Source organism: Clavelina lepadiformis, chromosome 8, assembly GCF_947623445.1.
Source record: "Clavelina lepadiformis chromosome 8, kaClaLepa1.1, whole genome shotgun sequence".
NCBI lineage: Eukaryota > Metazoa > Chordata > Ascidiacea > Aplousobranchia > Clavelinidae > Clavelina > Clavelina lepadiformis.
This window is the reverse complement of record NC_135247.1, coordinates 359,720-384,163: the sequence shown is the minus strand read 5'-3', so window position 1 is coordinate 384,163 and position 24,444 is coordinate 359,720. Positions and strand designations below refer to the sequence as shown.

The window sequence follows — 24,444 nt, the reverse complement described above, 5'->3', positions numbered from 1 at the left end:
ATTTCCACCAATAAAAATAATAATTTAAAATTTATTATTTATATTAAATATATATTATTATTCTATTAATAATTATTGCAAATAAAATTCCGACACAAATAAACCATTTTCTCTACAACTGAAACCACGTACGGTAAGAGCGCCCCCGCAGGCGACGGCGGCTTCAACAAGTTATAAATGATTTCAAAACGGAGCAAAAAATTACCTTTTATTCGAAATCAAAAACTTCTTTATAAATTCATGTAACAGACTTTTGATATGAAACGTTTTAGGGGTTAATACACAATTCATGCATAGCTGACGGCTGGATGTTCTTAAACCTATTAAGAGGTGATTAAAATTTGTCAAAATAAAACCATTTCAGAGGAATTACAAGTTTAAAACTTAACAAATTCTTGCAATGGCTCTGACTCATTACAAGAAGCAATGACGCAAAATTTCAAGACAAATGATTGGCTGACATGACAACGATCTACTGAAAGCGGAAGAGCTGTTGCAGATGACGGATGTGACGTCAAATAGAGTGAAAGTTACAACTCTAGGCAAGCAAGGAGTTGAAATAAGTTCATACTTATAAGTTTGCGCGCAATTATTACAAACAAAATGCTACATCGACATCAAATAATCCAAAAAGCAACTTACTCCGTTTTGTTGGATTCTTCAACAAACTCCACAGATCTTGACATGTTTCGAACAAGAATTAACTTTCAAGTCTTCTTCTTAAACTGACAAATGTCGGTTTAAAAACCCACCTACTCATTTATCGCGCTTTTATGGCGGTCACATCGCGCTAGAAGAAGGACAGGCGGCCAATTTTAATTGAATTGAGAAAAAACAGCGCTATGTGTGGTTAAACATCTCCGCTTTATTCAGGTTGTGTTTGATCAAGCAACAAGCATGCTTCGTTGTTTGTCTTATAAATTCCATCAATGATCAATCTCCCTCTTGCCAGCTTCAACAGCATTATCGCTTGTTGCGTAATTGAGTCTTTGTCCTGCTTCACATTAATGTGTCAGTTTTGTGACGAAATAATCAGTTTGAAGGTGAAAACAAAACAGGAAATCTTCATCAACTTCACAAAGTTACGAGAGGTTGTTCGGCTTGGAAAGAATTTCTCAGCATTGTTCGTAGATTGTCGCCATCTTATACGAGAGTAGGGCTTAAATCATATTTACATTGGCGCGAGCCAACTTACAACAAACAGAACGAGTAGATTACGACGCGGTGGTGTTAAGCGCAACATGATCTGATAAACTCAAATTAAACTTAAACTTGAACAACTGGAAATTTTTTTCAGTTTTTCTAATTCGGCTAAACTTAGAATTTCAAAAAACTTGAACTTAAACTTAGAATTGCATTTGATCAAGTCAAATTCTTCGCAAGTTAAGTTTGTGCCAAATAGGAAATTATCCGCATAAGCACGAGAATGGCAAAGACACGAACGGCCATGACGTGGATCGCATCTGAACGTCTCAAGTGACGGGATGTGCGCTTGCACCTTGTCATGGACATTCTCGCACCACTTGTTAAAGCACGGTTGCGGCAAACTTGTATTTCGGCAAAACCGGAAATTCCATTCGAAATAAAATTAGAACTCAAAAACTTTTCGCAAATTACAGATTAGAACCACAATAACCGGTATTTTGCTCTAATTGGTTGACTCAGATAATCTAAATTACCTGATGGTCTAAATCCGCTGCGAACAATATCTTTATTAAATCAGGTAACAAACGTATAGTTTATAAATAAGGAACCAAAAACATGCGAAAATACAACTGCGTGGTCACAATGAATGTCACGATTGTGAAGTCAAAAAGGACTTGACGTTTCTATAAATACGACGAATGTGAGCAAGTTCAACTCTTAGTCATCGTTACGAAGCGACAGGGTTAATTTTATAAGAAAACAAATCAACAGACGAAGGGATTTGTATTTTCCTGTTCTGATGCTTTGAAGAAGCTTTGATGCTTTGCTTAATTGAAAAGAATTTTGAACGAGAAGTCGGATCGTCAAATTTTGAAGGTGGTGGCGGTCAAAGAAGGTGCGGCTGATGCAGCGGCAAAAATATTTTAATATTTGAGCGGATTAAATTGCGGATGATTGTTCATCGAGATCACATCTCACCTTGGTCAGCAAAAATTTTAATCAAGCTGCGAACCGTTGATTGCGCAATGGAGTCGACTTCAACCTCGCCACAACAAACACTTGGAGACCTGCGAGACAACCGCGAGTTGATTCAAACTTGTGCTGCAGGAATAAGTTGGTTTCTTTGCCGGTATCTACCGACTTTATTTAAACCTTGATTTTCCACTATTTTAGTTGGCACCTGCGCGCTAGACAATCGCTAACCGCCGTCACAAGGTCGTTCACGTTCGTTCGTATTCAGAGCGATTTTTTCTATTTGTATACCTTTTGAACCTCCAAAGTTTCACACTCGCTTTCATCAAACCCTTCGGTAAAGTTTATAAGCATACCTTACACAAGGCGGCGTGCTTAGGATTGCGTTGGGAGGAGGATTTTCATCCAAAATCTTCGCGCTTTACGCTTGAAAACGCGTCGAATCAAAACTAATTCTCATTTCTCAAATCGGTCGGCTCGGTTTGTAATTTACGCGACGGATGCTGCAATATGGTGACACTTGGTGTCTTAATCTACCGCAGTGTTTATCTTTCCTGTCATGAACTTGCTAAAAAAAATGGCATGACATATTTTAATATGACAACGTATGTGTTGAAAGATGTTTTAATGAAATGTTTCTTGAAGTAATTTCACAAATTTGGCGACACACCTACCTTGCCTTTATAATATGTTAAGATTAAGCGAGGATGTTTTGATATGTTAGATCTGGTATAACCCGATCAAAACTTGGTCGCTTTGGTAAAACCACACAGGCAAAATGGTTGGCGATTTATGACGTACAATTTTGTAACGCTAAACCTTGTATTGCGTTGGGATAGAAATCGCACTCACGTCATAATGAGTTTTGTTACATATTTCCTCTCTATAACTATCTTGAAATTGCCAATAACCCACTTTCACAACTTGATTAAACAACAACAACAACAACAGCATCGCTATTTGATTTTTCTTGAAGTGGTCTACGCCTAAAGGCCTATAATATATTAAGCCATAGGATATTCTTCTCAATGCTTGACGACCAGAACGACAAGCAACTTACTATGTTTGACAACCAGTGCATTATGTGCGTGGCAATGGCGATGGTCTTACCCGAAGGTGGGCAGTACCGCGGCACTATAACACCAAATCACTCTTTTCAACAAAGTTTTTCTCGGTCCAGTACTTTTAAAGTGATTATTTCAAGGTTTTAAAAGTTAAATTTTAAGGAAACTTTGATGCCAACTTTTTCGCTGTTGCTTAGAATAGCACCAAATACCGGAGCCGTTGGTGTATTTTTTTGCCACGTACCGGTACCGACGTTACTTCAAAAGGTTCGACTTCCCACCTCTTGTCTTACCCAATTTTTTTATAAATGAGTGTAAATAATAACCAATGATTATATTATAAAAACAGCAACCAAGAATCTCCGATTTAAAAAATCCAAGTATAGCCATTTAAGAAGAATACGCTGCACAAATTACCCCGAACTAATTTAACAAAACTGCAGATTCATCTCACCTGGATGTGACATCATCATGACCGGCTAAGTCTATCAACTCAACGTCATCATCAAAAATCGGTAAGAGCGCTTCCTGCTGGTTAAAATCTTCATAAAACATTGTCCACGCAGCGGCGCATCAGCGGGCCTGACGTATTATGGCGATGGTTGTTGCTGAAAATTAGAGAAGATTGTGAAGAAAATCCAGGACCAGATGAGGCTGAATGTGCCGAAGTCGCTTTATGACGTCGCTATCTCACCTCAACCTCAGTTGCATTTGATCCAAGACCAAACCAGGTACCAGTCAGTTCTAACCTGCACAGTTTCTGATCCATAAAAAGCCTGATTGACCAACAAAGCTGATATGAAACCAACAGACAAGCAAATCTCGAACAACCGAGCGAAGACATACAAGTGAATCACGTGTTTTTGACGTCATAGAACGATATCCGGCCGTTCGCTTTATCTCTCAGCATTGCGCGCATTGTTATGACAAGATTCTAGAATTAATCATGAAACAGACTCAAACGACCAGAGCAGAGCTGGTCATGCACCGATGCTCATGACGTCATGCACCGATGCTATTCAAAGAAGTTGGATTCAATTCATTTTGATTGGTTGAAAGAATTTTCAGGAATCATTAGATCATGTTTATCACGTGATTATACAACGCGCTGTACTTGCGCAGTGACGTCACTGTATTTGCGCAGTGACGTCACTGTAAGGCGCGTAGGATGGCTTAATCACTGTTGAGAACAGCAGTAAGGGGTGGAGGCCGACGCACTCTACGATATGTCAATATAGCTTACTCCTTTCACAAATTGGCATTACTTCACAAGTTGTTGCATACGCAGTGTCCCTTACCCTCATCCAATTTATTGATGAACCATAACTAGCCAATTTCAACTAATCACAAAAAAGCAACAGTAGTGCCAACTGATCCATGACGGCTCACGTGATCGCCAAGAAATTAAAATAAAAGAAACACGCAATAATATGACGTCATAAGTAAGCGCGGTGTTCAATGATGACGTTTTCCTTTGAACTTAAATTGAAAGCGAAGGGGAAAATAATTGCTGTGCAGTTTATTATATTTTGATTTTGAAGAGAGAAAATTTCTTCCGCTAGACGACAATATCGAGCTAATTCACTGCAGACAAATGACAATTTTGTCAATTGTTACGGTTAAAAATTAACCATGCTAGGAGGATGACGTAACAATGCGCACAGAATCCACATTATCTACGTCAGATCCTAAAAAGATAAATTCTGGCGAGCAGCCAATCTATTTCGAGCGCAACCGCTACAGAGTTCGTACCAAGGAGTCTTCGCGCCGAGGCGTCTGCATTCGAGGTTGCCAAAGTTTCAATCGCTGAGAACGCGCAATAAATCAGCTTCTGCTGCAGTGTCGTCAGCTCGATAATTGCCGCGAGAAACAATGAAGCGCTTTTAGAAGGCGCTCGATATCACGTGACTGCTGGCAGAAGCAAGAAATTTTTTGGATGCGGCAGAGAAGCTTCTAGAATGTTTAAGAATAAGCGACCAAAGTAGATGGAGATGACAGGAGTGTTTCAGACGAGATCTTCGGAACATATCAAAATTATTCCGCGATCAAATTTCCCAACGAGTCATGTAATTAGAGGTCAACGAACTTTAGTGGTTTGCGGTCATTGACTGTTTGATCTTGACCAACCAGAGCCGAGTCATTTAATGACGATCGATGAGACGGAACAGATTCACTTGACGTCGTTAGTATTTATGACGCAATAAAATGAGGAAGCGCATTAAATGTTCTTCGTCGTATAAACCCAAGAAAATAAATCCAACCACCCAACGCCAAATTTATGACGTCATAGGATTTGCATAGGCTTAAAAGCGAAATTAAGTGGGGGGATGCTGCGATGGATCAAACTATGACGTAATTCTGTTGCAAATGTCACGAGGGAAAGCATTATCTGACGTCATTAACGTCAATCAAGCAACGGTTATTAATCGATGCGAAAAATCGCGGCAAAATCATTGAATCTCGTGACAAAAATGGACTTTAATGGATGGAAGCAAATCGACGAATTCTTTACGTCGCCATTGATGAGCTCATTTCGTCGAGAAATTACGATGAAGATTTCATGGCGACGACCACAAAAAGAAATTGCCTGAAATTATTCGAATTGAGATTCCGAAAATTCCGCGATAAAGAGCTTAATCATCGACGCGATCTTCGATGTGCCAAGCAGACCCGGCATTGGGGGAGGGGCACGATCGCGCACAACTAAATATGGCCGCGATTGACGACGATTCGCGCAGGACGAAAACCATGCGTGTGGGTGGGGGGGTAACACGAGACCTTATTAAGCGCAAAGGGGGTGATACCGCGAATATAATCGCGATTGAGGAGGATTTCTGAAGCAAACATGAAACCTGATGCCCGACTTTGACTTGCACTTCGGACTCGTACATTTGACCCTGCATCGAACATGCGAAATGTTTTATGACGCAATAAACGATGAACAAAGATTTCTCTTTGTTATAATTCCCCAAATTTCATCAAAATTTCTTGAATTCTTTCAAAATATTTCCGGATCTATTTTTAAACTTGGACGTAATTCTAAACCAGTTTGACGAAAAAACGACCGTATTTCAAAATCGTTACTTTTGTGACGTATGAAGACGATAAAAATTGCAAATTTATTTAATGATTCTACAAGAGAGCGTCGTTAAAATATTTTATGGGTTTAAATCGGTCAAATGTGCGTCAAAATTCCATGTTTGGAAAAATAATAGTGAAGCGACGCTTTAAAAATTTGTCAAAAAATAATTTGCAAAAAAACCACCAAGATAGGCGATAGCCTTGTTTGGAAGAAGAATGACTTCCTAGTTTTGGTAAACGCATTCATTGTATTTATGACGTCATAAAATATCAGCTGAGAAGACTCTTAACCAATCGCGTCACTGACCACCAAATATTCTAGTTGTAACGTCACAAAATAATATTACCATTTACCTTGTTTGACAAACTCCAGCTCTACAATGACGTCATTAACAATAGCTGGCAGAAATCCATTGACATCTTAATCGAATATCTGCAAAATACATTATCGATGTCACAATGGTTTTATGTTCGATACAGAGCATTGAAATTGTTTCCTGATCAACTAAGAAAAACAATCTCGAATCAGGTTGTGATGTCACATTCGAATGAAAGCAGAAAAAACTCGAAAAGTGCAAAAACACATTTTTGCCGATGATTGATGGAAAATTTCGACGTAGAAGATCCAATGCGACGTCACAAAGCGGTTTCCAAAGTAAAAAAGGGGGCTATAGGGCTTTTTAAAAGCGACCATCAGACTGGAAGATTATACTTGGGTAGAAGTTGTCTACGTCATAGGAAGGTTGACCAGTGAGCTGCCTTCGACAGAGCAGCTAAAACCACGTGACATGTAGGCGTTGGCACAGAAAATATTTCTGGAGATTTGAGATTAACCCATAATGCTTTATTACGTCACATACTCGGTGACAATGGTGCAAGGGGGTTGGAACCAACAAGTGTTTGTGAATTCTTGTTACACATCTTTCAAAACAAGGTTCCTACGAAGCCGTAAATCTGGAATTTATAAAAGATTTTCGCGTTGTCCGTTCGTTCGCGTTGTTCTTTTGAGAAAACTTTGAGTTTTTTCTTGCAGAGCTCTTAGCAAACGCATTTGCATAGACGTGCCACTTGCGGCTCTCGACCGCGTTTAGCACTCATATTCTTGTGTGACGTAAAAGTGACGCAACACTGGGCAAAAGCATCTACGGCAGGTCAGGTCGCGACAGGACAGAGGCTACAGGTTGTAATCGTGATTGATGAAAATTCAAATTAGAACTGTGATGAGGAAAAGAATGTCATTGGTCGAAGAATCGAAAATTGTGACGTAAGAAATGTAGAGGGTGATGTCATTGTAGTGAGAACAAACGAGCTTTGTGGATTATCTCAGCAGCGTTCAATGACGTCATATAATTAACGTAAGCTATTTCCCTCCAATTATGCTCCATTATACTTGATGTCATAATAAAGGTTTTGGATCGATTATGAGGTCATTTAAGGAAGTTGAACTACAAGTAGCTTGTCATGAAATCACTTGAAAGTTTGAGAGAAATTTTTACTCAAAATTGAAAGATGGCGGTGGTGCTGGAAACAGAAGGTCGTTGGAAATTTGCGAGATTTAGGAAGGTAGATTATGACGTAATCGCAGTTAAGAAGCAATCTTCTTATTTTAGATCTTTGCAGTAAAAACCGAGGCGACGTCTGGAAAAAAATTAGTAGTTTGGCTGCAAAATAAGCGGCGTTTTTCGCGACTTTTCGTCGAGAGTTAAAATGAGCGCATTCTATAAAGCGAGGATATTTCAGAATTCTCACCTTGGACAAACTTTTTTATCCAAAAGTGGTAATTTGGCTGAAGCGACGTCGAAAGGCAAAATAAACGTCGTAGTCAGTTAGAAGGCGACCGCTTCCACAGATGGCGGCGGGTTGATCGCGATTAACGCGGATTATTTATGGAAGGAAACCATTATACGCGGCCACTTTAAAAACATCGGGTTCTACCTACTAGCGCTCTGCAGGATCGGTTTTTCAAATGCTTTGATGTGTCTCGGTATGTGACAAAATAATAATGATCGTGACATCATAATGCATAATGCAATTGCAGGCGGCTTTCGTTTGAATTCTAGAACTCATTCCAGTCAGTTTTGCAGAACAGACTGTTTTAGGTGCTGATTATTACGTAATAAAGCTGTGCAGTTAAAGAAACCGCACACAAGATGGCAGCAAGAATCAATATCGTCTCATTCTGTTTGTTTCTTTGTTTATTTCATCACGTAAGTAGCACGTAACGATGACTTGAAAACACACTGCAGCGTGTTTGTGATAAAATATGACGTCACTTTCAGGCGATCTCGCTGTGTCCGTACCAGTGCGATTGCAGGGAGGAACCGAGCAGTTGTCCAGCCGGGGTCAGCCTAGTCATGGACGGCTGCAACTGCTGCAAGGTCTGCGCCAAACAACTCGCCCAACAGTGCAACGGCGATGACGCAATATGTGACGTACACAGGAACTTATTCTGCGACCATTCCGCGTCCAGAAGCGGCGACATCGGAATTTGTAGAGGTGAGTGGATCTTGTGATGTCATAAAATAGCACCCCTTTCGACTAAAGTGATTAAATAATGTATAAGTGATGACTAGTGGTGACGTCACAGTAGCAACAAACTTCCTGACGAAAAACGCATCCGCACCAGGTAACTGACTCTCAAATTAGGCGCAAGACGTGAGAATTGGTCGATGTCCAGAGATAAGCAATGGATGTACCTGGTACCCAATAAAACATTGACACGTCCATTATATCATTGTGACGATGGATTGCGCAACTGATGACATCAAAAAAATATCACGTCATTTAAGTAAAGCTGTCAAGGCCTTCAATATATACAAAAACTTTTGCCCAATGTAACATTATAATGTTGTTTTTCTCTCTGCAGCGCGCACCGGAAGACCATGTTGGCATGGCAACGTTCGTATTTCAAGCGGTTCAATGTTCGAACCGTCGTGCAAGACCAGATGTTGGTGCATGGATGGGGCCATAGGGTGCGTCCCCCTGTGCCCCCACGAAACCCAACTCCCCAGGCCGGATCGCTGCCCCAACGCAAGATTACAACCTGTAACCGGACAATGCTGCGACCAATGGGCGTGCGACACGTCATCGGGTGATATCACCATACTTTCGCTGAATAACTTTTGGGATGAGTACGTTGATGTCAAATCAGGGGATGCCCCGTCTGAAAATCTGTTGCCGGAAGTAGGCAACGGGGTCAGGGACGGGGTCATCTACGAGGATGACGTCGGCGAAAATGCGGACGACCTTCTCGGCTATCAAATGACACAGACCATGAACTTTAACCCTGAGCTGAACTTGGAAGAGAGTTGGCACCAAAACAACCTTCTCCCCGGCGATATCTTTGGTGAGTTCTCGTTTACATTGTTGCGTCATAATCATAGCGTGCTCGTTTAGTTTCATAAGAAGCTCGTGATTGGAGCTTGTAGCAATTTGGATTTGGATTTGGGCGAAAATTTTTTAGCAAAAGTTCTTTTCCGAGTTTCGTAATTTTCTCAAAAACATTTTGATTTCCACGAAAGTTCATGAAGACGAAGCCTCCTGTGCGGTTGATAAAATAAGTTCAGCTCAGCCAATAGAACGACAGTATAGATTGTTTTGAACAAATCTCGTAATTGCGCGGACATCGCGTTTAAATCTATGCACAGAGGGAATGCGCGAGTTTTGCGCGAGAAATGGTTCCTCGTTCCACGTAGAAAGAATCTTCTGTTGTGTTGATTTTATGTTGAGCCTAAAAATGAGCGTGTAGAGTAGATACTTCTCCAAATGAAAGAAGCTCGGCGATAACATCGAAACCGCGCGGGGTTAAGTGGGTCATATGGTCCGAAGAAATAATTTAACTCGTCGATCAAAATGACTCGGTACGTTGCAACAGAAATGCAGAAAACCAAAACACACAGAACAATCCCGCGCTCGATGCTCGATACGAATTCATAGCGTCAAAACGTACACCGCGTCGTTACAACATCGAGGATTTATTATTTTATTACCACCTTGTTGCTATTTTTGTTGAAAAAGTAAAATATCGGCAGGACTTATCACCTGGTGACCCCGCAATTATCGTAGATAATTATCGGGGAGTCAGGAAACTTAAAAGTTGAATATTTCGCGTCGATCCGCTAGAGTAGATGATTATGAGATGAATTGCGTCGCGTTTAATCGCGATCTGTCGACGTTCCAGAGGAATCTTGGCAACCGCATCGCGAGACAAATTTCGAATGAATATATGAAATTAATAATTATAGAATGTTGTGACCATTTGTCCACCTCGCAGGGTGGCGCGGGTCGGTGCAGATGAAATATTTTCGCGATTTCTTCCGCGAATTTCGATCTTTCGCCGCCTGTTACAGACAGTCACGTGACAGGGGAAAAGGTGATTTAGAATGAGGACAAGAAATTGCAGATCAGCTGAAAATGACGCTCGAATTTCGAAATTAAATTGAATTACAACCGCCGACAACAAACCGGCACTTTAAAAAGCAATTACCCTTTTGTTTGCAAACAACCGAGGCGTGACGTAACAAATGGCACATTAAGCCTGGTTAAATGAGTTCATTTAAACATCACGTGACCTGGCGACATGTATTTCAGTTCACCGCCACGCAGCAAAAGTGGCGCTAGAGAGACGGAGAAACTGCCAAGCGAAGTCGTCACAATGGAGTCCCTGTTCGAAGAACTGTGGGCTGGGGGTGTCGGCCAGGGTCAGCAACAACAACGGAAGATGCGAACTCGCCAGGGAGACGAGGTTATGCGAGTTCAAACCCTGCAACGACCTTCGCTACCTGCCCAAGGTGAGTGGTAAAACGCTAGAGCGCAACTTGAACTTTCCGAGAAACTTGACCTTAACACGATGAACGTGACCTTCAACATACTAATCCGCGAATGACGTCACAGTTGGTCGACACGCGACCGATCGAGAAAAAATTGCGGGCACAAGGCGCTAGTTATCATCTGCACATCTCCTCAGTGGTGTGCGGGGTTGGACATTAAGGATATCATTTCAACCTCACTCGCTGCTTAACCCAACAATCAACATCTCATTTTACAGAAAGGACGTCATTGCTTACGTCAGAAGCGGGCAAAGAAACGGATGAGCGTTAAGTATGCCGGGTGCATGAGCTTAAAAAAGATAAGACCAAGATTCTGTGGAAGTTGCCATGGAGACGGAAGGTGAGCGAACAATAAACTAATGCATTTATGACATAAAGCTATTTCCTTTGACGTCATACTAATGATGTAACCAAGCGGCATTATCTTATACAGATGTTGCACTCCAAAGACGACGCGCACCGCTCACATAAGATTTCGATGTGAGGATGGCGCAATCTTCTCCAAGAAAATCATGGTCATCCGCAGCTGCCACTGCCACAAGAACTGCGTGGCACCGACGCCAACGCCAACGGTTGTTCGATATTCCTTGTTTGATGACATGCATGTAGCACGTGACCGGTAACTAGCCAATCAGAGGCAGCTTATAAAAATAAAAAAGTTGGCAGCGGCCGGAAGTATCATCAGAAGGAGAATACGTCATAAACGAAAATGGAATCGTCGTGGCAACGACTGATGACGTTCAGCTGCAAGCATAATGACGTCACACGAAAAAATTATTTTAAATTGTTTTCACATTTCACTTTTAAGATTCATTCGAACGTAATTGACTCTAATGAGTTTTCTCGTGGGGCTTCCCCATTAGCAAGCCACAAAAGTTCTTATTCGTATTTATGTGATGTCTATGTAAAGTTGTACAAAACGCAAACCGATTGTCAGTGGAGTAATTACCTATGACGTCGTTGATGAAGTTTCACACTTGATTGTGACGTCGAACTTATTTAAGGAATAAAATATCGCGCGTAAAAATCGCTTTCTCGGTCACGTGATTCCCAGAACAAACGAGTTTTTCAAAGCGAGCCCGACAACGACGACAACGCGCCGTCCAGTTGAAACGAGTGCTCGGATGTGCCAGAAGCTGTCAGGGCGGCATCCGCTTGTCAAGATTATCCCTTAATTAGAAACTCCAAAGACAAAGCGAACAATGAGCTTCCAGAACTTCTCGCGTCGCTGCATGCTCGACCAATGACAGCTGAACCAATGAAGCGTGACCTTTTAACAACAAGCCTCTGTTCCAAGCTTCTGGCTTTACATTATTTCGTCATACCTTCTGACATGGCTAATTGAAACCCACATACATCATCAATCGTTAACACGGAATAGTTCAGGTAAACCTAAACTTTATGTTCGAAGCGCGCAACTGTAACTATTACGTCATAGATATATATAAACGGGAGCCGGAAATTGTTTCATTTTCAATAAAAATGCTCATTGTGGAGAAAAAGAATTTCAATTTCTCGAATTTCTACAAACATTGGACGTAGCATAGATCGAACCAGGTTCACAGTAAATTGGATGAGACTAGAGGTTTTCCAATGAGCGGAGAATTTTATCTAATGATTCGTCGTCCGGAAGTAGAGCGCTGCAGAAAAGACAAGAAGTCGGGCTGACAACTCGCGCGACTGCACCAGACGTGATAGTGTATGACGTATCTACCTGTTCCTCTTGAGAGTTGAGGTCGATGTGGACTCAATCGAGTCGGAGTCTTGCATCCGCTCTAGAACCACTTCCCGGCCGATGGAAGCGAACTTCCCCGAGAGTGAGATCCTCTTGACCAACTTCTTGACATCTTTCGACTTCATCTCGTTGGCCGGTACCTCGGGTTCGATGTTTGATGACTGGCACAACTCCTCCAGAACCTTATCTTCCCTGATCGGTGCGGTGGACGGAGCCACGGATGATCGCCGCCTCACTCTTTGCGGATGCTCCTTAATAACCAAAAGTTCAACTTCCTTTTCTGCTACCTGTCTGACGTCACTATCACCGGAGGGGTCCCTTGCGACGCGGCAGCACGTGAGAGCGTCTCCCATCATGCTCGCTCCTGGAACTATTTCATTGCTCACAATTTCACTTGAGACGAAGCAGATTTCACTGAGTAATTCCCCGTAAACTTTTAGCATTTATGACGTTATAAACGTGACTATATCGTAATAACTAGAGCAAAGTTAATCAACAAATGATTTTCTGTTGAATTACAATCACATTATCAGAATTAATTCCTGTTGACTGAATCCCAGGGTTCACAAATAAACAACATAATGAGCGAGGGAAATGAAGCATTTTAGTCGCATTTTAATGCGTCTGGTCAAGTTTATTGACGACAAAATTAATCCGCTACTTGACGCTGTGGAGCAGGATTTTTGGAACAAAATTGTCAACTGGTGTTTTCCGTCATCTGGCCACATACCAAAGCTTTTCAAATGAAATAAACAATCACAATAAGCAATGATCGCAGCACGCGCTCTATTATTACTCTGTAATCCCAAAATAATAAGTTAGTATGTAGGCAAGCATAGTCCTGGCTCACCGCATTGTCTGTAAATAACCGGCCAGGCTGGTTGGATAATTGAAAAATAGCGAGCTTCGATTTATTCCGAGCGAACAAGAAACTCAAGAATATTAGAATTGAATTATTCCAGAAATAGATTCATTTTACCCAGTCACGCAAACCGTAAAAATGTATCTATTGTGATATCATAATTGAAAGGCGCTGCAGACGCGAAAGTACGGATTGTGTTGAAATAAGGGGGTCGGGGTTGGGGTCAAGTATAAGCACCCTGCCCATTCATCGCTGCTTGAGCGATGAGCCCGCGATCAAACTCGACACTTTCTTATAAACAAATCAAACCATCCACGACCAACCTTCTATAAATGGTGCGTGAACTGTAATTGTGACGTGGTCTCGACGTAACAAAACACGATTGTTGCGTGAAGAAAGGAAACGCAGCCAGCTTATGAACAAACAAGTTTGCGAAACGATGCTTCGCAAGGAAACGATTCAATTTCTGACTCGAATTGGTAAAAACCAGGAGAATAATCAGCGAGAAATAAAAACTGCCGCACACCATCGTGACGTAATAATCATTCATGAACGTCGCATTGCATAATCAAATGCAATTGGATAAAGTCTGTGATGACGTGATAATAATGATGAGGTCGACGTTCCGTGGTCGCTTCTTTATTTTTGTTGAAAGTTATCTCGGAAGCGCTTCGTCGACTAATCAGAGAAAATTCGCAAATTGCCTCCTCGATTGTGACTGTGATGTCATAATTTCAGTTCCTCGATACGCTAATGGAGTGGTGGGGCGCTTAAATTGCATTTCACAACAAACAAGCTCGTTTTGTGTTTGGCGTTCGGGGCCAATTTGGTCTGACTCTGCAAACAACTCGGTAATCGCTCGATGTAGCGCCGAAGCCGCATTCCTCGAATATTTGTTTCGTTAGCGGCCGCCAGAAGTAGAAAGACAACCTCGTTGGAGAAAACTCGAAATGTTTCAGCTAAATATTCGAACAAATCGTTACAGGTGGGTTTTCTTTTGTAACGACACAAACAATCTATTATGTCGTAATAATCTATTCGCGCAAAAATCTCGTTTCGGGCATCAGCGACATCCGAGCAGTCGGCAGACCAGGAATGCGGCTCCCCCGCACAAACATCTTGTAATTGATGGCGTGTGGCGGCAGGTACCAGCCGTGACAGAAATTGGCAACAAATATTTTCAAATTCTGCCAAATTTCATGCAAATAGCTCACCATCACGTCATGGGCGACTACTGGTACTTAAAAGTGCGGTGGCTTGGTTAAAAAATCGCGGAAATTATTCCAACAACGATCAGATTTTTCGAAAAGGGAAAAGCGAGAAGTGCGTTAAAAAGCCCGACAAGAAGTAAAGAATTTGAAGTAAACAAGATCTATGACTAATTAACTGCGAGTTGGCGCGATTTCTAGATCAGGTCCTAATTTGCTGTTATCTCGTCCCGCAACATTGCATCGGTTTCCGCCAATTTAACGTGATTCGAAGCAACAATGCTCCGTTTCCCTTTTTAAATCCGGAAAGTGTTTTTTTAATCGAATTAGGGGCGACTTAAGCCGCGATTAAGAGCGATTGTGACAAATGTTCACTTTCTTGGCAGAAAAATGTTGAAGTGCGCCAGAATCGAACTAAAAGAGCGCAGCCAGGCCACGATCGTGAGCAACCAGGCCACGATCGTGAGCTGCTTTTCCAGGGAAGTGCGGTCGATAAACAGATGATGAACTCCCACGCACTTGGAAGGTACAAAAGCGAAAAACTCACGACCGCTTTTCCATTTTCTTCGCTCTCGAACGAAGGGTTACACCTAGCCAGAACCCGACATCGGTCGTTTGATGCGATATGTGCCGCAATAAACAAGCTCAGTTCCCGCAGAGGACAGCAACATATTCCGTGGTATAGTCGAGGTGTCAAGTTATTAGTGTCAGTGGCAGTTTTGGCAGAAGTTAAATTTATTTTCAATCAACAAGAGACTTTCCACTCAGTGGGTGTCATGGCAACCGGCGGGTGAAACCGAGGATGACATCATAATCAAATATGAGCACAGAGCGACTTGGTCTCAACAAAGCAGTTAATATCTCTGTGAACTTTCAGGTTCTGCTCCTCTAGAATTTTGTAAAGTTATAATTTTTGTTATTTACGTCATAATCATAATAATACAAGCTGCAGACTCTCCTTTGACGTCATAATGAAGAACTCTGAGCATGACGTGGGAGGTTGCGGTAAAAGAACAAAGAATTGGAAATGGCGGCGGCCGGGGAGGACCTCCCTGCTATTGACTTTTTTTGTCTTTATCATTTTGATGTCGACGTCACATCCGTGCTGGGCGAAGTCGCGCAGGAAGTCAGACCGCGCGAAAGTTCCGTGCAAGCGACAGACGTCGAGTTGGAGCGCCTGCACCAAGTCTTGCGGGGTGGGGGTGTCGACCAGGGTGAAGACGAAGGGGCGATGCAAGTTGAAGAACGAAGCGCGGTTATGCGCGGTGAGGCCTTGTGACGAGGCTGTAGCGACCTCGGTGAGTTTTTTTTCGACTTCTGGTTCATCTTTGCTCGAGAATTCTGGCTAAGTCATAAATAGCTACAACACGGCGAAAAATCGCGGGGTCGTCGAAAAAGTGGGAAATTAAAAGAAAATTTCGATTCAATCCCGCTGACTCACGCTGACTCACGATTCAGAACCCGAAGTTTTTCAAATAATAAATTTCTCAGGAAACAGGTTTTATTCTAATTGTTTGTTTTCATTATGACGTCATATTAAATCGAAAAGCCAGATGAAAATGTGAGCTGTCCAATGAGCAATGTCTTCAAATTTATACATTTCAAAGCTGCAAAACAGTGTTATTGCGTCATAATTAAGTAAGTAGTTTCGCAAACAATCACAGACTGATTGACACCACATTCATGTCACGTGATCAGCATTCCAGCAAACTGATTGTCAACAAAATAAAATGAAAGGGAGCATTGTTCGGTCATAATCACCTCGTCATATCGGGCGGGTGCGAAAATCGTCACAATTCTATTCACAAGTCATGTTTGCGTGACCTCATAATGTTTGTTTGTTGAATCATAATCGAAGGAAAACATTGGACGGTGTAGGACAAGCGTTGAACAAAAACAATCGACAGCAAACAATCGAATTTCGTTAATCGATAATTTAAAGAGTTCAAGCACAATACAGGCATTGTTATGTAACAATTTGCGCAGGGGCTGCACTTAAACCGTCAATGATTGGCAGGAGCTGTTTCAATGTCGAGCATATAACGTGACGTCATAGCGAGTAAACCAACTTATTCCGAAATAATGATGATGACATGTTTCCAGATAAACTTTGTTGGTATTTTGGATTCTTGCAGAATAGTTATGACGTAGCCTTTGACAAAGTTGTCAGATGTGGGAACGATTTCGCGCGATTTCAGAATTGTTGCGAAGAATCGATTAAAACCGCGATTGCACTCAATTCAATTAAATATGACGAGTTAATTTGAGACCAATCGGCCAGAAATAGAACAACGCATTGAGCTCCAGGCAAGCATTGAAGCGTCACAAGTGCAGCTTATTGTGTCACAATTAACGGCGTCGAAATTAGATCTTGAACAGAAAAAGGTTTCCGCCCAAAGTCTGATCATCTGCGAATGACGTAGCGATTAGAACCGAAGCAAAATAAAATATTTTGTCACAAAATTGTAATGAAATTTACGTTTCAGGGGAAACACCGATGTGTACGTCATATGAAGTCCAGCAAGCGACAGGAAGTGACGTATGTTGGCGCAAAAAGTGAAAAGAAATTCAAAATGAAGTTTTGCGGAGGATGCAGTGACGTCACAAAGTAAGAAAACTAAATATTGTCAGGTGATTGCAATTAAGAAGAGTGCTTAATCCTCTTGTCTAGGTGCTGCACCCCAAGTAAGACAAAGACGAGGAAGATCTGGTTCCGGAAGCGCGATGGGACGCGATTCTCAAAGCGGATGATGTTCATCAGGAAATGTCGCTGTCATAGCAACTGTTCCGGTCGCAGTGACCGAGGCGTCTTCACCTTTCCACTCTATGCTGACACCTACCGGGACGATGGCGCGAGGAAATATCGCGAAAACGACAATAACGTCGAATAACGTGACGTCATAAAACCTTACTCGAGTGACCTTCACCATGACCTTGAGTGACCTCATCAATCACCTTCATAAAATGACGAAGCCAGACATCGGCTGACGCTAAAACATTCCGAGCTACCCAAGGCGGCCCCACCCATTCATTCGCACCGACGTTTGCAGTCAACAGAATCATCCTCCTGTCCAGGCCACAGATTAATCTTGCAAGAAGCAGCTGTGATTGTTACGTGACAATGCAACAACAAGATAATTAACTCATCACTGCGGTTTGAACGCGCGCGCCCTCGAGATCAAATTATTTTGTCGTCTTCTTTAATTTCGCAACAAAGTTACGCAATGAAAAGCAGGGTCAAGTGAGGTCAACCTATTTACTCGACACTAACGTTGCCATAACGACCCCATCATAGAGATGATGACGAAATGGCACGTGACCTTGACACTTGAGAGTTTTAATGACGGGATCTCACCTTCAACTCGGAGATAATTGAATCAGGAGACCAAATGAAGTCGTTATTCACTCCAAATCGCTGGCTCACATTTCATCAGTTGTTGGAATGAGAAGAATTTCAAGTTTCGACTTGATCATTGTGATGTCATTAAAGGGCTTGGCCTCCGACCAAAATATAAAGTTTAAATTGCACGAAACGACCCGCGGAGGAATTTACATCGAATTTCCCGATAAAATATTTCCTTGAAAGATTTCTCAATTATTCACTCCCATAAAAATTTCATCTCTAATAGTCTGCGAGAGCGACAGAAAAGCGCATTATTACGTCACAATTATGTCGCCACTTGCAATTATTTTTCCAATTTTTTCATCTCTCTGCATATGCACATGAGTTTAGATGTAGCGGTTTGGAAAGTTCTTAATTTGTTTTATTTATTTTGTATTTTTGTGCGTCCTTGTTCACCTTTCGAACATAAAATGATAAAATTGTCTGCGACGTGATGCTCTGGTCGAGCCAGGGACTGGAACAAGGGACGGTAGAGGACAAGCTACAGGGAGATTTCCTGACATTGAAGGGAAGGTTAAAAACGTTTTCAACGAAACAATTATTTCAAACCTGGACGTTTTAAGTCAAATTACGATGCGGGAACAACCGGAGCGTGACGAGTCATTTCCTCGGTTTGAGAAACTAAATTGTGACGAAAGAAACGAAGCAGAACCAGATCTTGTGAGCTGAGCACAAACAGCAGTTTCAAGGCGAAAAATTGCGGAAATATGCGACTTCGCGACCGGACGTGCCACAACCAATTTCAGATATTTCTTAATTCCCGGTACAAGGATTAAAATTGAAATGAATACAATAAAATAGAAGAAAGCGCGAGGCAAGAACTTTAACAACTCGCTTAAGTTGTTTAAAAATAAACTTTCGAAGCAAAACGCGCGATTATTTGTGAGAAGGATCGAGCCGTGCACAATGATATCGCTGAGAGGTCCATAATCGCTCAACTGTGACGAGTTATTAAAACCTATTCAAGCGTAACAAACAGGTTTTGTGGAAAAATTTGAAGCTGTCTGAAGATAAATCACTTTCAAAATGAAACCATCGCGGTGCGACAGACGTGTTAGGACGCTCGAGACTTCATTCATCACAATAAAGAGATTTCCTCGACAGACGACAATTTTTGTTCCAAATAAGCGACTCAAAGTTGACATAAAAAGTGTCTAACCATTAACATCAAAGCACTGCTGGTAATTCAAATCAGATTTTTAAACGATTGTTAGATAATTTTTCTCTCAAATTATTTCACCGGCGCTTTCATTGTGACGAAATAGAACGACTAAAGTAGTTTGGCAAATGTGGAAGCGAATAAAAATACGAGAAATGATTTTATGATAAACAAACTAGGATGGTGACTCACAAACGGTCATTTCCGCATTCCAACGCTAATTCCAGTTTATTGACTTTACACAGATGTTAATGACCGTTGGCGACTGGCCAACAATTGTGACCTAACACTGGCCAACGTCCCCACCCTTACATCAATTGTAACGCCACTAAAAACACAAGAATCACTTTTCGCAATTTTTGCGGATCAGGCATTTGCCAAAGCAACCATTTTCCTACACGCCATATATGCTGTTATTATGTGTCATAATATACTTATTGTTTCGTCACTTGCGAACATCAATGCAAGCAGCTGCGACGATCGGAAAATATTAATTAATCCAATTTCACCGAAGACAAAATTCCTCAAACCAAATTCTACGTCATACCAACAATCTGTTCTCATTTGACCGTTCGCCAACCTTTAACGATTCTTTGATAAAAATTAGCAACAAAACGTGCTTTATGAGCTATACACTCAACTTGTGACGTCATAATGCTTGGTGCAAGGGAAGCATAAACACGGGCTCAGACTCAGTGAAAATAAAAACTGCTGCTTCTATTGTTTCGTCATGTTGGCCAGTGTTTGTGTACGTTACGCTTTATTACACAGAGGCTTAACCAGATCAATCCATAACAATCAGCCCATTATGAGCGAACAATGCTACATTAGGAAGCGGACCAGACAACTTGCGCTTATTTGGAATAATCACATTTTTTGGGAATTTTTTCAACGGAGTAAAAGTGTCAATAAAATTGTGCGACGATTTTTGATTTCGAATTATTGAAGACCCTCAAAATCGAACTTCTCTATTATTACGTTGTCGAACATTGTAGTGACGTAAGTGTAATGGATTGGAGATGATCGTCAAATGCTGGTTTTATTCAATATCTAATCTTTCTTACGTCATAATGCAAAACTAAGGTCGTGAGGCACGCACTGCATCAGCATAGGAAAATATTTGGAGTCGGTCGTGGAAGCAGGGGGACCAAACATGGCGGCTGCGGTATAAATGCGCTGTCAGCTTCCAACACAGCACTCGAGATTCATGTTGGGCCCATCGTGGAACGATGGATTAAATTCTGTCCACCATTGAGGTTTATGACGTCAAAATGTCATAAGGGGGTAGGGACAAAGCTAAAGGCAGTTTAAGAAAAATTTGACTAAACCGAACAAAATTTTTTTCACGACTAACAATTTTAACTCGCAAGCTGAAACAATTTCTTTAGAAAAACGCGAAGAAAGGTAAGTTTTTCTATCTAATGCGTACCATTGTGACGTAAGTAGCTACGTGGGTGATTCCCCAAGCATACACAGCATCAAAAATGAGTTGGTGGCGGGAGATTGGGGCAGCGAGCTTCATCGGGATTCTTCAAAGTATTGATGACGTTTGACTTGATTATGACGACAACGCCAGGATACAGCGAAAACTTTTTACCCACAAACGGGTTGTTCAATTTCTATTCCTATTTGGATTATTACGTCATAAATGCAATCGCACGTGGAAACTTCCGGGAGTGGAAAGGTCATGACCCTATTAACGGAGTGAAATGTTTCCTCAAAGTTTATCGGCGCTTGCTCGCACAAACAAACCCGTAACCATGGCAACCAATCAGATATAGAATACATTTGTCATGATCGAGTGTGACATCACAATAAGTTGTGTGTATTCCAAAACTAGTGACAATCATAAACAAAGCGACAAAAATAGCGACAGAGATAATATTATGACAAGACAGCGACGATGGACGAATATTTGACTTCTTCGAATTTTTCTCACCGCTCCTTCGTACATTACGTCATAATGTGGAAATCATTGATCTGTGACGTTGACTGAAGAATAAAAGATTAATCTCGGTCCATCGAATGAGTCGCAACACTGGTCGGTTTGTGATCGAGCCAAACAATTACAAGAAATTCATTACATGGCTTCGAGCAAACAAACGAGCGTTTATTTTGTCATAATTGTCCTCGCGACAAATGTTGTGATTGGCTGACATCGCCACATTCCGCGACGATTAGAACAACAGAAGATCCCGGCGAAGTCATAAATGAACAACAATATTGACGGGATCGGTAGAAGTTAATTTTAGAACTCATTGCTTAAATTTGTGCCGATTCATTACGCAATAATGGAGCCGAGACAAATTTTTATTTCGGTTTTAATTGAGCAAAAAGTTGGCTCAGCTGTACCACCTAGCGGATACAATTTTCATTGAATCGCTTAAGAATGAAATTGAACAAATATTTCTAACTAGATGTCTCTGGTTAAAATAAACGTGAACATACCTGCACTCTGTAACACGTGGCATGGCCTACACTTCCAAGGCGTGCTGAAAACAAGAATGTAGCTTTAATGAATATGTAGTCAGTCGATAAGCCCGCAGCATATGTGGTTAACTAGGTCCAAGAAATTAACTTTTATAAATGTGGAAGTTAGGGCTCGATGATGGATGCGCGCAAGCAAGATGGCCGACACTGGCTCTTAGTCAACTCAATTCTCAACTGTCGGCTTCGTCTCTCCTCTGGCCGGCGTTCACTCATCAGTCATCGCTCGAACCCCAGTTGCCGAACTGGTATTTGCGCAAGTTCTGATGACTTTTTTCATATTTCTCGAATTTGAAACTGTTCGCCAGGAGCAAGCTTTGCCCGAACCTTGCTCAGAGATATCACAGCGGCAGCGATGTGAGCCTCAGAGCCCGACCACTACTGGCTCCTGTTTGTAAATCTGATGCTTAACTTCTATTCACAGCACAGACAAATTTGCCAAATCACAATCAACTTTCACTCAAATCATCCGCGTACGAGGGGGAACATTTTGTGGGGTTCAACTCCTCACTTTGGCAATTTACATGGAAAAATATTGCAACTCATCAAATGTGACTTCGCAAACCCTCACTGTAGCAGGAGATCAACGCCTCATAGTGATGGTTCATAAACGGGCATCTTTGCAAGAAATTCAGCTTTGAACTTTACGACCTCGTCTTCTGAACAGCGCCACACAACGGAACGAGAGATTTGTTTTATTGAATGAAAAAATAAAGTGCGTCAGCCCGACACCGGGCTATTCTCAAATTTATCCCGAGCATCGGGAAGGACAACAAATATCCGCGGAAATTCGATAACTGTTTTACCGGGCAGTAAGTGACGAAAGCCCTTAGTTCCATCAAGTTTATAATACCTGGTTAAAAAGAAAACGTGTGCCAGGCTGGTAAGTGTGGATGGAAAAATGATGATAACAAAGAGTGGTAACTTACTGTTCTGTGTTGGCGGGGAGGCCTTCCATCTTCATGAAGAAATATCTATCTCCAGAATATGAGGTTAATCTGTCAAAATAGACGGTGTTAAGCAAGCAAAGTCAGATCTGACAGATAAACAAGCAAAATAAAATTAACCTGGGATCAAAGGAACAGTCTTCCAGTTGTGGGGAGGTGAATTTCTTTATTCCTTCGTTCAACGCGACATCATCAGGAAACCTGTGTCATGAAGGGACAGTGGTTAGTGGGTGGTACTCAACACAAACCCGTTCTCACAAAAACCTCAGGTTGAAAATTGAGCATCTATTTGCAGCAGACCGACCGTTTTGTGCATTTTGTTACGTTTGAGTTGAAAAATATCCACTCTGTGTGCCATAGAAATCCCTTGCGCCTGAAATAAAATTGCATCGTTTAGCACCACTCTGAGAAACACAGCCATTGCCAGTAATTAGATAAGAACACCAGGTAATAAACTTAAATCAAGTTGTGGAGGTTGTAACACTGGCACCTACATTTACTAATTAAAAATTTACAGAGTGAAATTTACAGCCACGCACCGGTAACAATAAAAGGTGCTGTTTTGCTTTCGCATGCTGAACGACGGTGGCAGAAGTTTCAAAGAAATGTTCATGGACGCCGCTTTGCCAATTTGCAGCTTCATCTGAATTCAACAAAAATCTCTTTAATTATAACCTGCATTTGCGAAACAACCACCATAGCATTTTTCATGCAAGCACGGCATCTACAGCATGCGGAACTGTAAATACTATGTAGCCTAGAACTATAACAAGACAAAAGAAATAAGAACTTTCAACCCACGCTCTTTGATCTTCCATTGTATGGGTGCGGGCCACGATCATTTTTGCAAGCACAACGATTCACTTCTTCCAAGAACCTATAATCTGGCCACAAACACCTTATTATGAACACAACATAACACTACTGCGAGGTAAAATAGATATCTAATAAATATTAAAATGCACTTACCACTTAAAAGATTGTTTTCATTGTAATGCTCCTTTCCGACAAAAGACGTCTTACATCGAATTCCATCGCAGTTCATAGCAGTTTTGTGATGTTTGACGCAAGCAACACTGAAGTTAGTATATTGTCTTATGATGACAAGGAAATTGATGAGCTCATTAACGCAAAAAATTACCTGCAGGTCTGAGTGGAGCATTTAGGACATTTATATTTGGCAACATTTTTCCTGCAGCTCCAACACCTGTGAATAGGAAAGGTGATAACTTTATCAATTTGAAATATTTCTTCAACCTTGACAATGAGACTAACATGTTGGTTTGCTCTGAGACATCGTTTTCTTTCATCGGACTCCGATCTCCAGAAGTGGCTGAGTCAGGAAACTGACACTTTTCAGTTTCAATTGATTTTAAGCAATCTTCATTTTCATCCTGGGGCTCCACACTCACAGTGGAATGGTGTTCGCAACATCCAGAGATCGACTCTTTCTTCATGTCTGGTGCTGCTTGGCTTCTCACGACAGCTGAAGTTTCCTCCAAGTTCAAGTTCATCCCACAACTCTTTTCGTAAATTGAAGTTTTGTCCATA

At 41.5% G+C, this 24,444-nt stretch overlaps 5 protein-coding genes across 9 annotated transcripts in view; 2 read left to right on the top strand and 3 right to left on the bottom strand.

The window, feature by feature from the left end:
* The window catches only part of LOC143469888 (prestin-like), an 8,212-nt gene extending 4,195 nt beyond the window's left edge, over window positions 1–4,017 (bottom strand). The window contains exons 1-2 of one of the 2 annotated variants that reach the window (XM_076967765.1): window positions 3,877–4,017; window positions 3,637–3,790 (exon numbers count right to left, since the gene is read on the bottom strand). In XM_076967765.1, the coding sequence (XP_076823880.1) occupies window positions 3,637–3,737 (101 nt within the window). In that variant the 5' untranslated portion in view covers window positions 3,738–3,790; window positions 3,877–4,017. Of the gene's footprint in view, window positions 1–642; window positions 1,411–3,636; window positions 3,791–3,876 lie in introns of those variants that run through there. The other variant, XM_076967766.1, reaches the window with a different exon arrangement.
* Window positions 3,999–24,444, bottom strand: LOC143469889 (box C/D snoRNA protein 1-like). Of its 4 annotated transcripts, XM_076967769.1 has the most exons (11): window positions 24,169–24,444; window positions 24,035–24,100; window positions 23,863–23,969; window positions 23,695–23,777; window positions 23,433–23,536; window positions 23,198–23,266; window positions 23,014–23,094; window positions 22,876–22,944; window positions 21,908–21,951; window positions 6,618–6,696; window positions 3,999–4,116 (listed from the first exon to the last, which is right to left on the bottom strand). In XM_076967769.1, exons 1-10 carry the CDS (start codon window positions 24,441–24,443, stop codon window positions 6,653–6,655), a joined length of 942 nt encoding a protein of 313 aa, XP_076823884.1. In that variant the 5' UTR covers window position 24,444; the 3' UTR covers window positions 3,999–4,116; window positions 6,618–6,652. The 4 variants fall into 4 exon arrangements, with proteins under 4 accessions (XP_076823884.1, XP_076823883.1, XP_076823885.1 ...); XM_076967768.1 differs by lacking the exon at window positions 3,999–4,116 and having other exon boundaries at window positions 6,515–6,696; XM_076967770.1 differs by lacking the exons at window positions 3,999–4,116; window positions 6,618–6,696 and adding an exon at window positions 21,303–21,451.
* Window positions 7,774–12,108, top strand: LOC143469705 (CCN family member 1-like). The gene is made up of 6 exons (XM_076967492.1): window positions 7,774–8,470; window positions 8,543–8,759; window positions 9,130–9,609; window positions 10,854–11,053; window positions 11,311–11,432; window positions 11,526–12,108. The coding sequence occupies exons 1-6, from the start codon at window positions 8,414–8,416 to the stop codon at window positions 11,713–11,715; spliced, it is 1,266 nt and encodes a 421-aa protein (XP_076823607.1). The 5' UTR covers window positions 7,774–8,413; the 3' UTR covers window positions 11,716–12,108.
* Window positions 12,538–13,285, bottom strand: LOC143469706 (uncharacterized). Its single transcript, XM_076967493.1, has 2 exons — window positions 12,807–13,285; window positions 12,538–12,732 (listed from the first exon to the last, which is right to left on the bottom strand). Exons 1-2 carry the CDS (start codon window positions 13,268–13,270, stop codon window positions 12,672–12,674), a joined length of 525 nt encoding a protein of 174 aa, XP_076823608.1. The 5' UTR covers window positions 13,271–13,285; the 3' UTR covers window positions 12,538–12,671.
* Window positions 15,755–18,722, top strand: LOC143469615 (CCN family member 1-like). Its single transcript, XM_076967367.1, has 3 exons — window positions 15,755–16,195; window positions 17,384–17,505; window positions 17,569–18,722. The coding sequence occupies exons 1-3, from the start codon at window positions 15,869–15,871 to the stop codon at window positions 17,786–17,788; spliced, it is 669 nt and encodes a 222-aa protein (XP_076823482.1). The 5' UTR covers window positions 15,755–15,868; the 3' UTR covers window positions 17,789–18,722.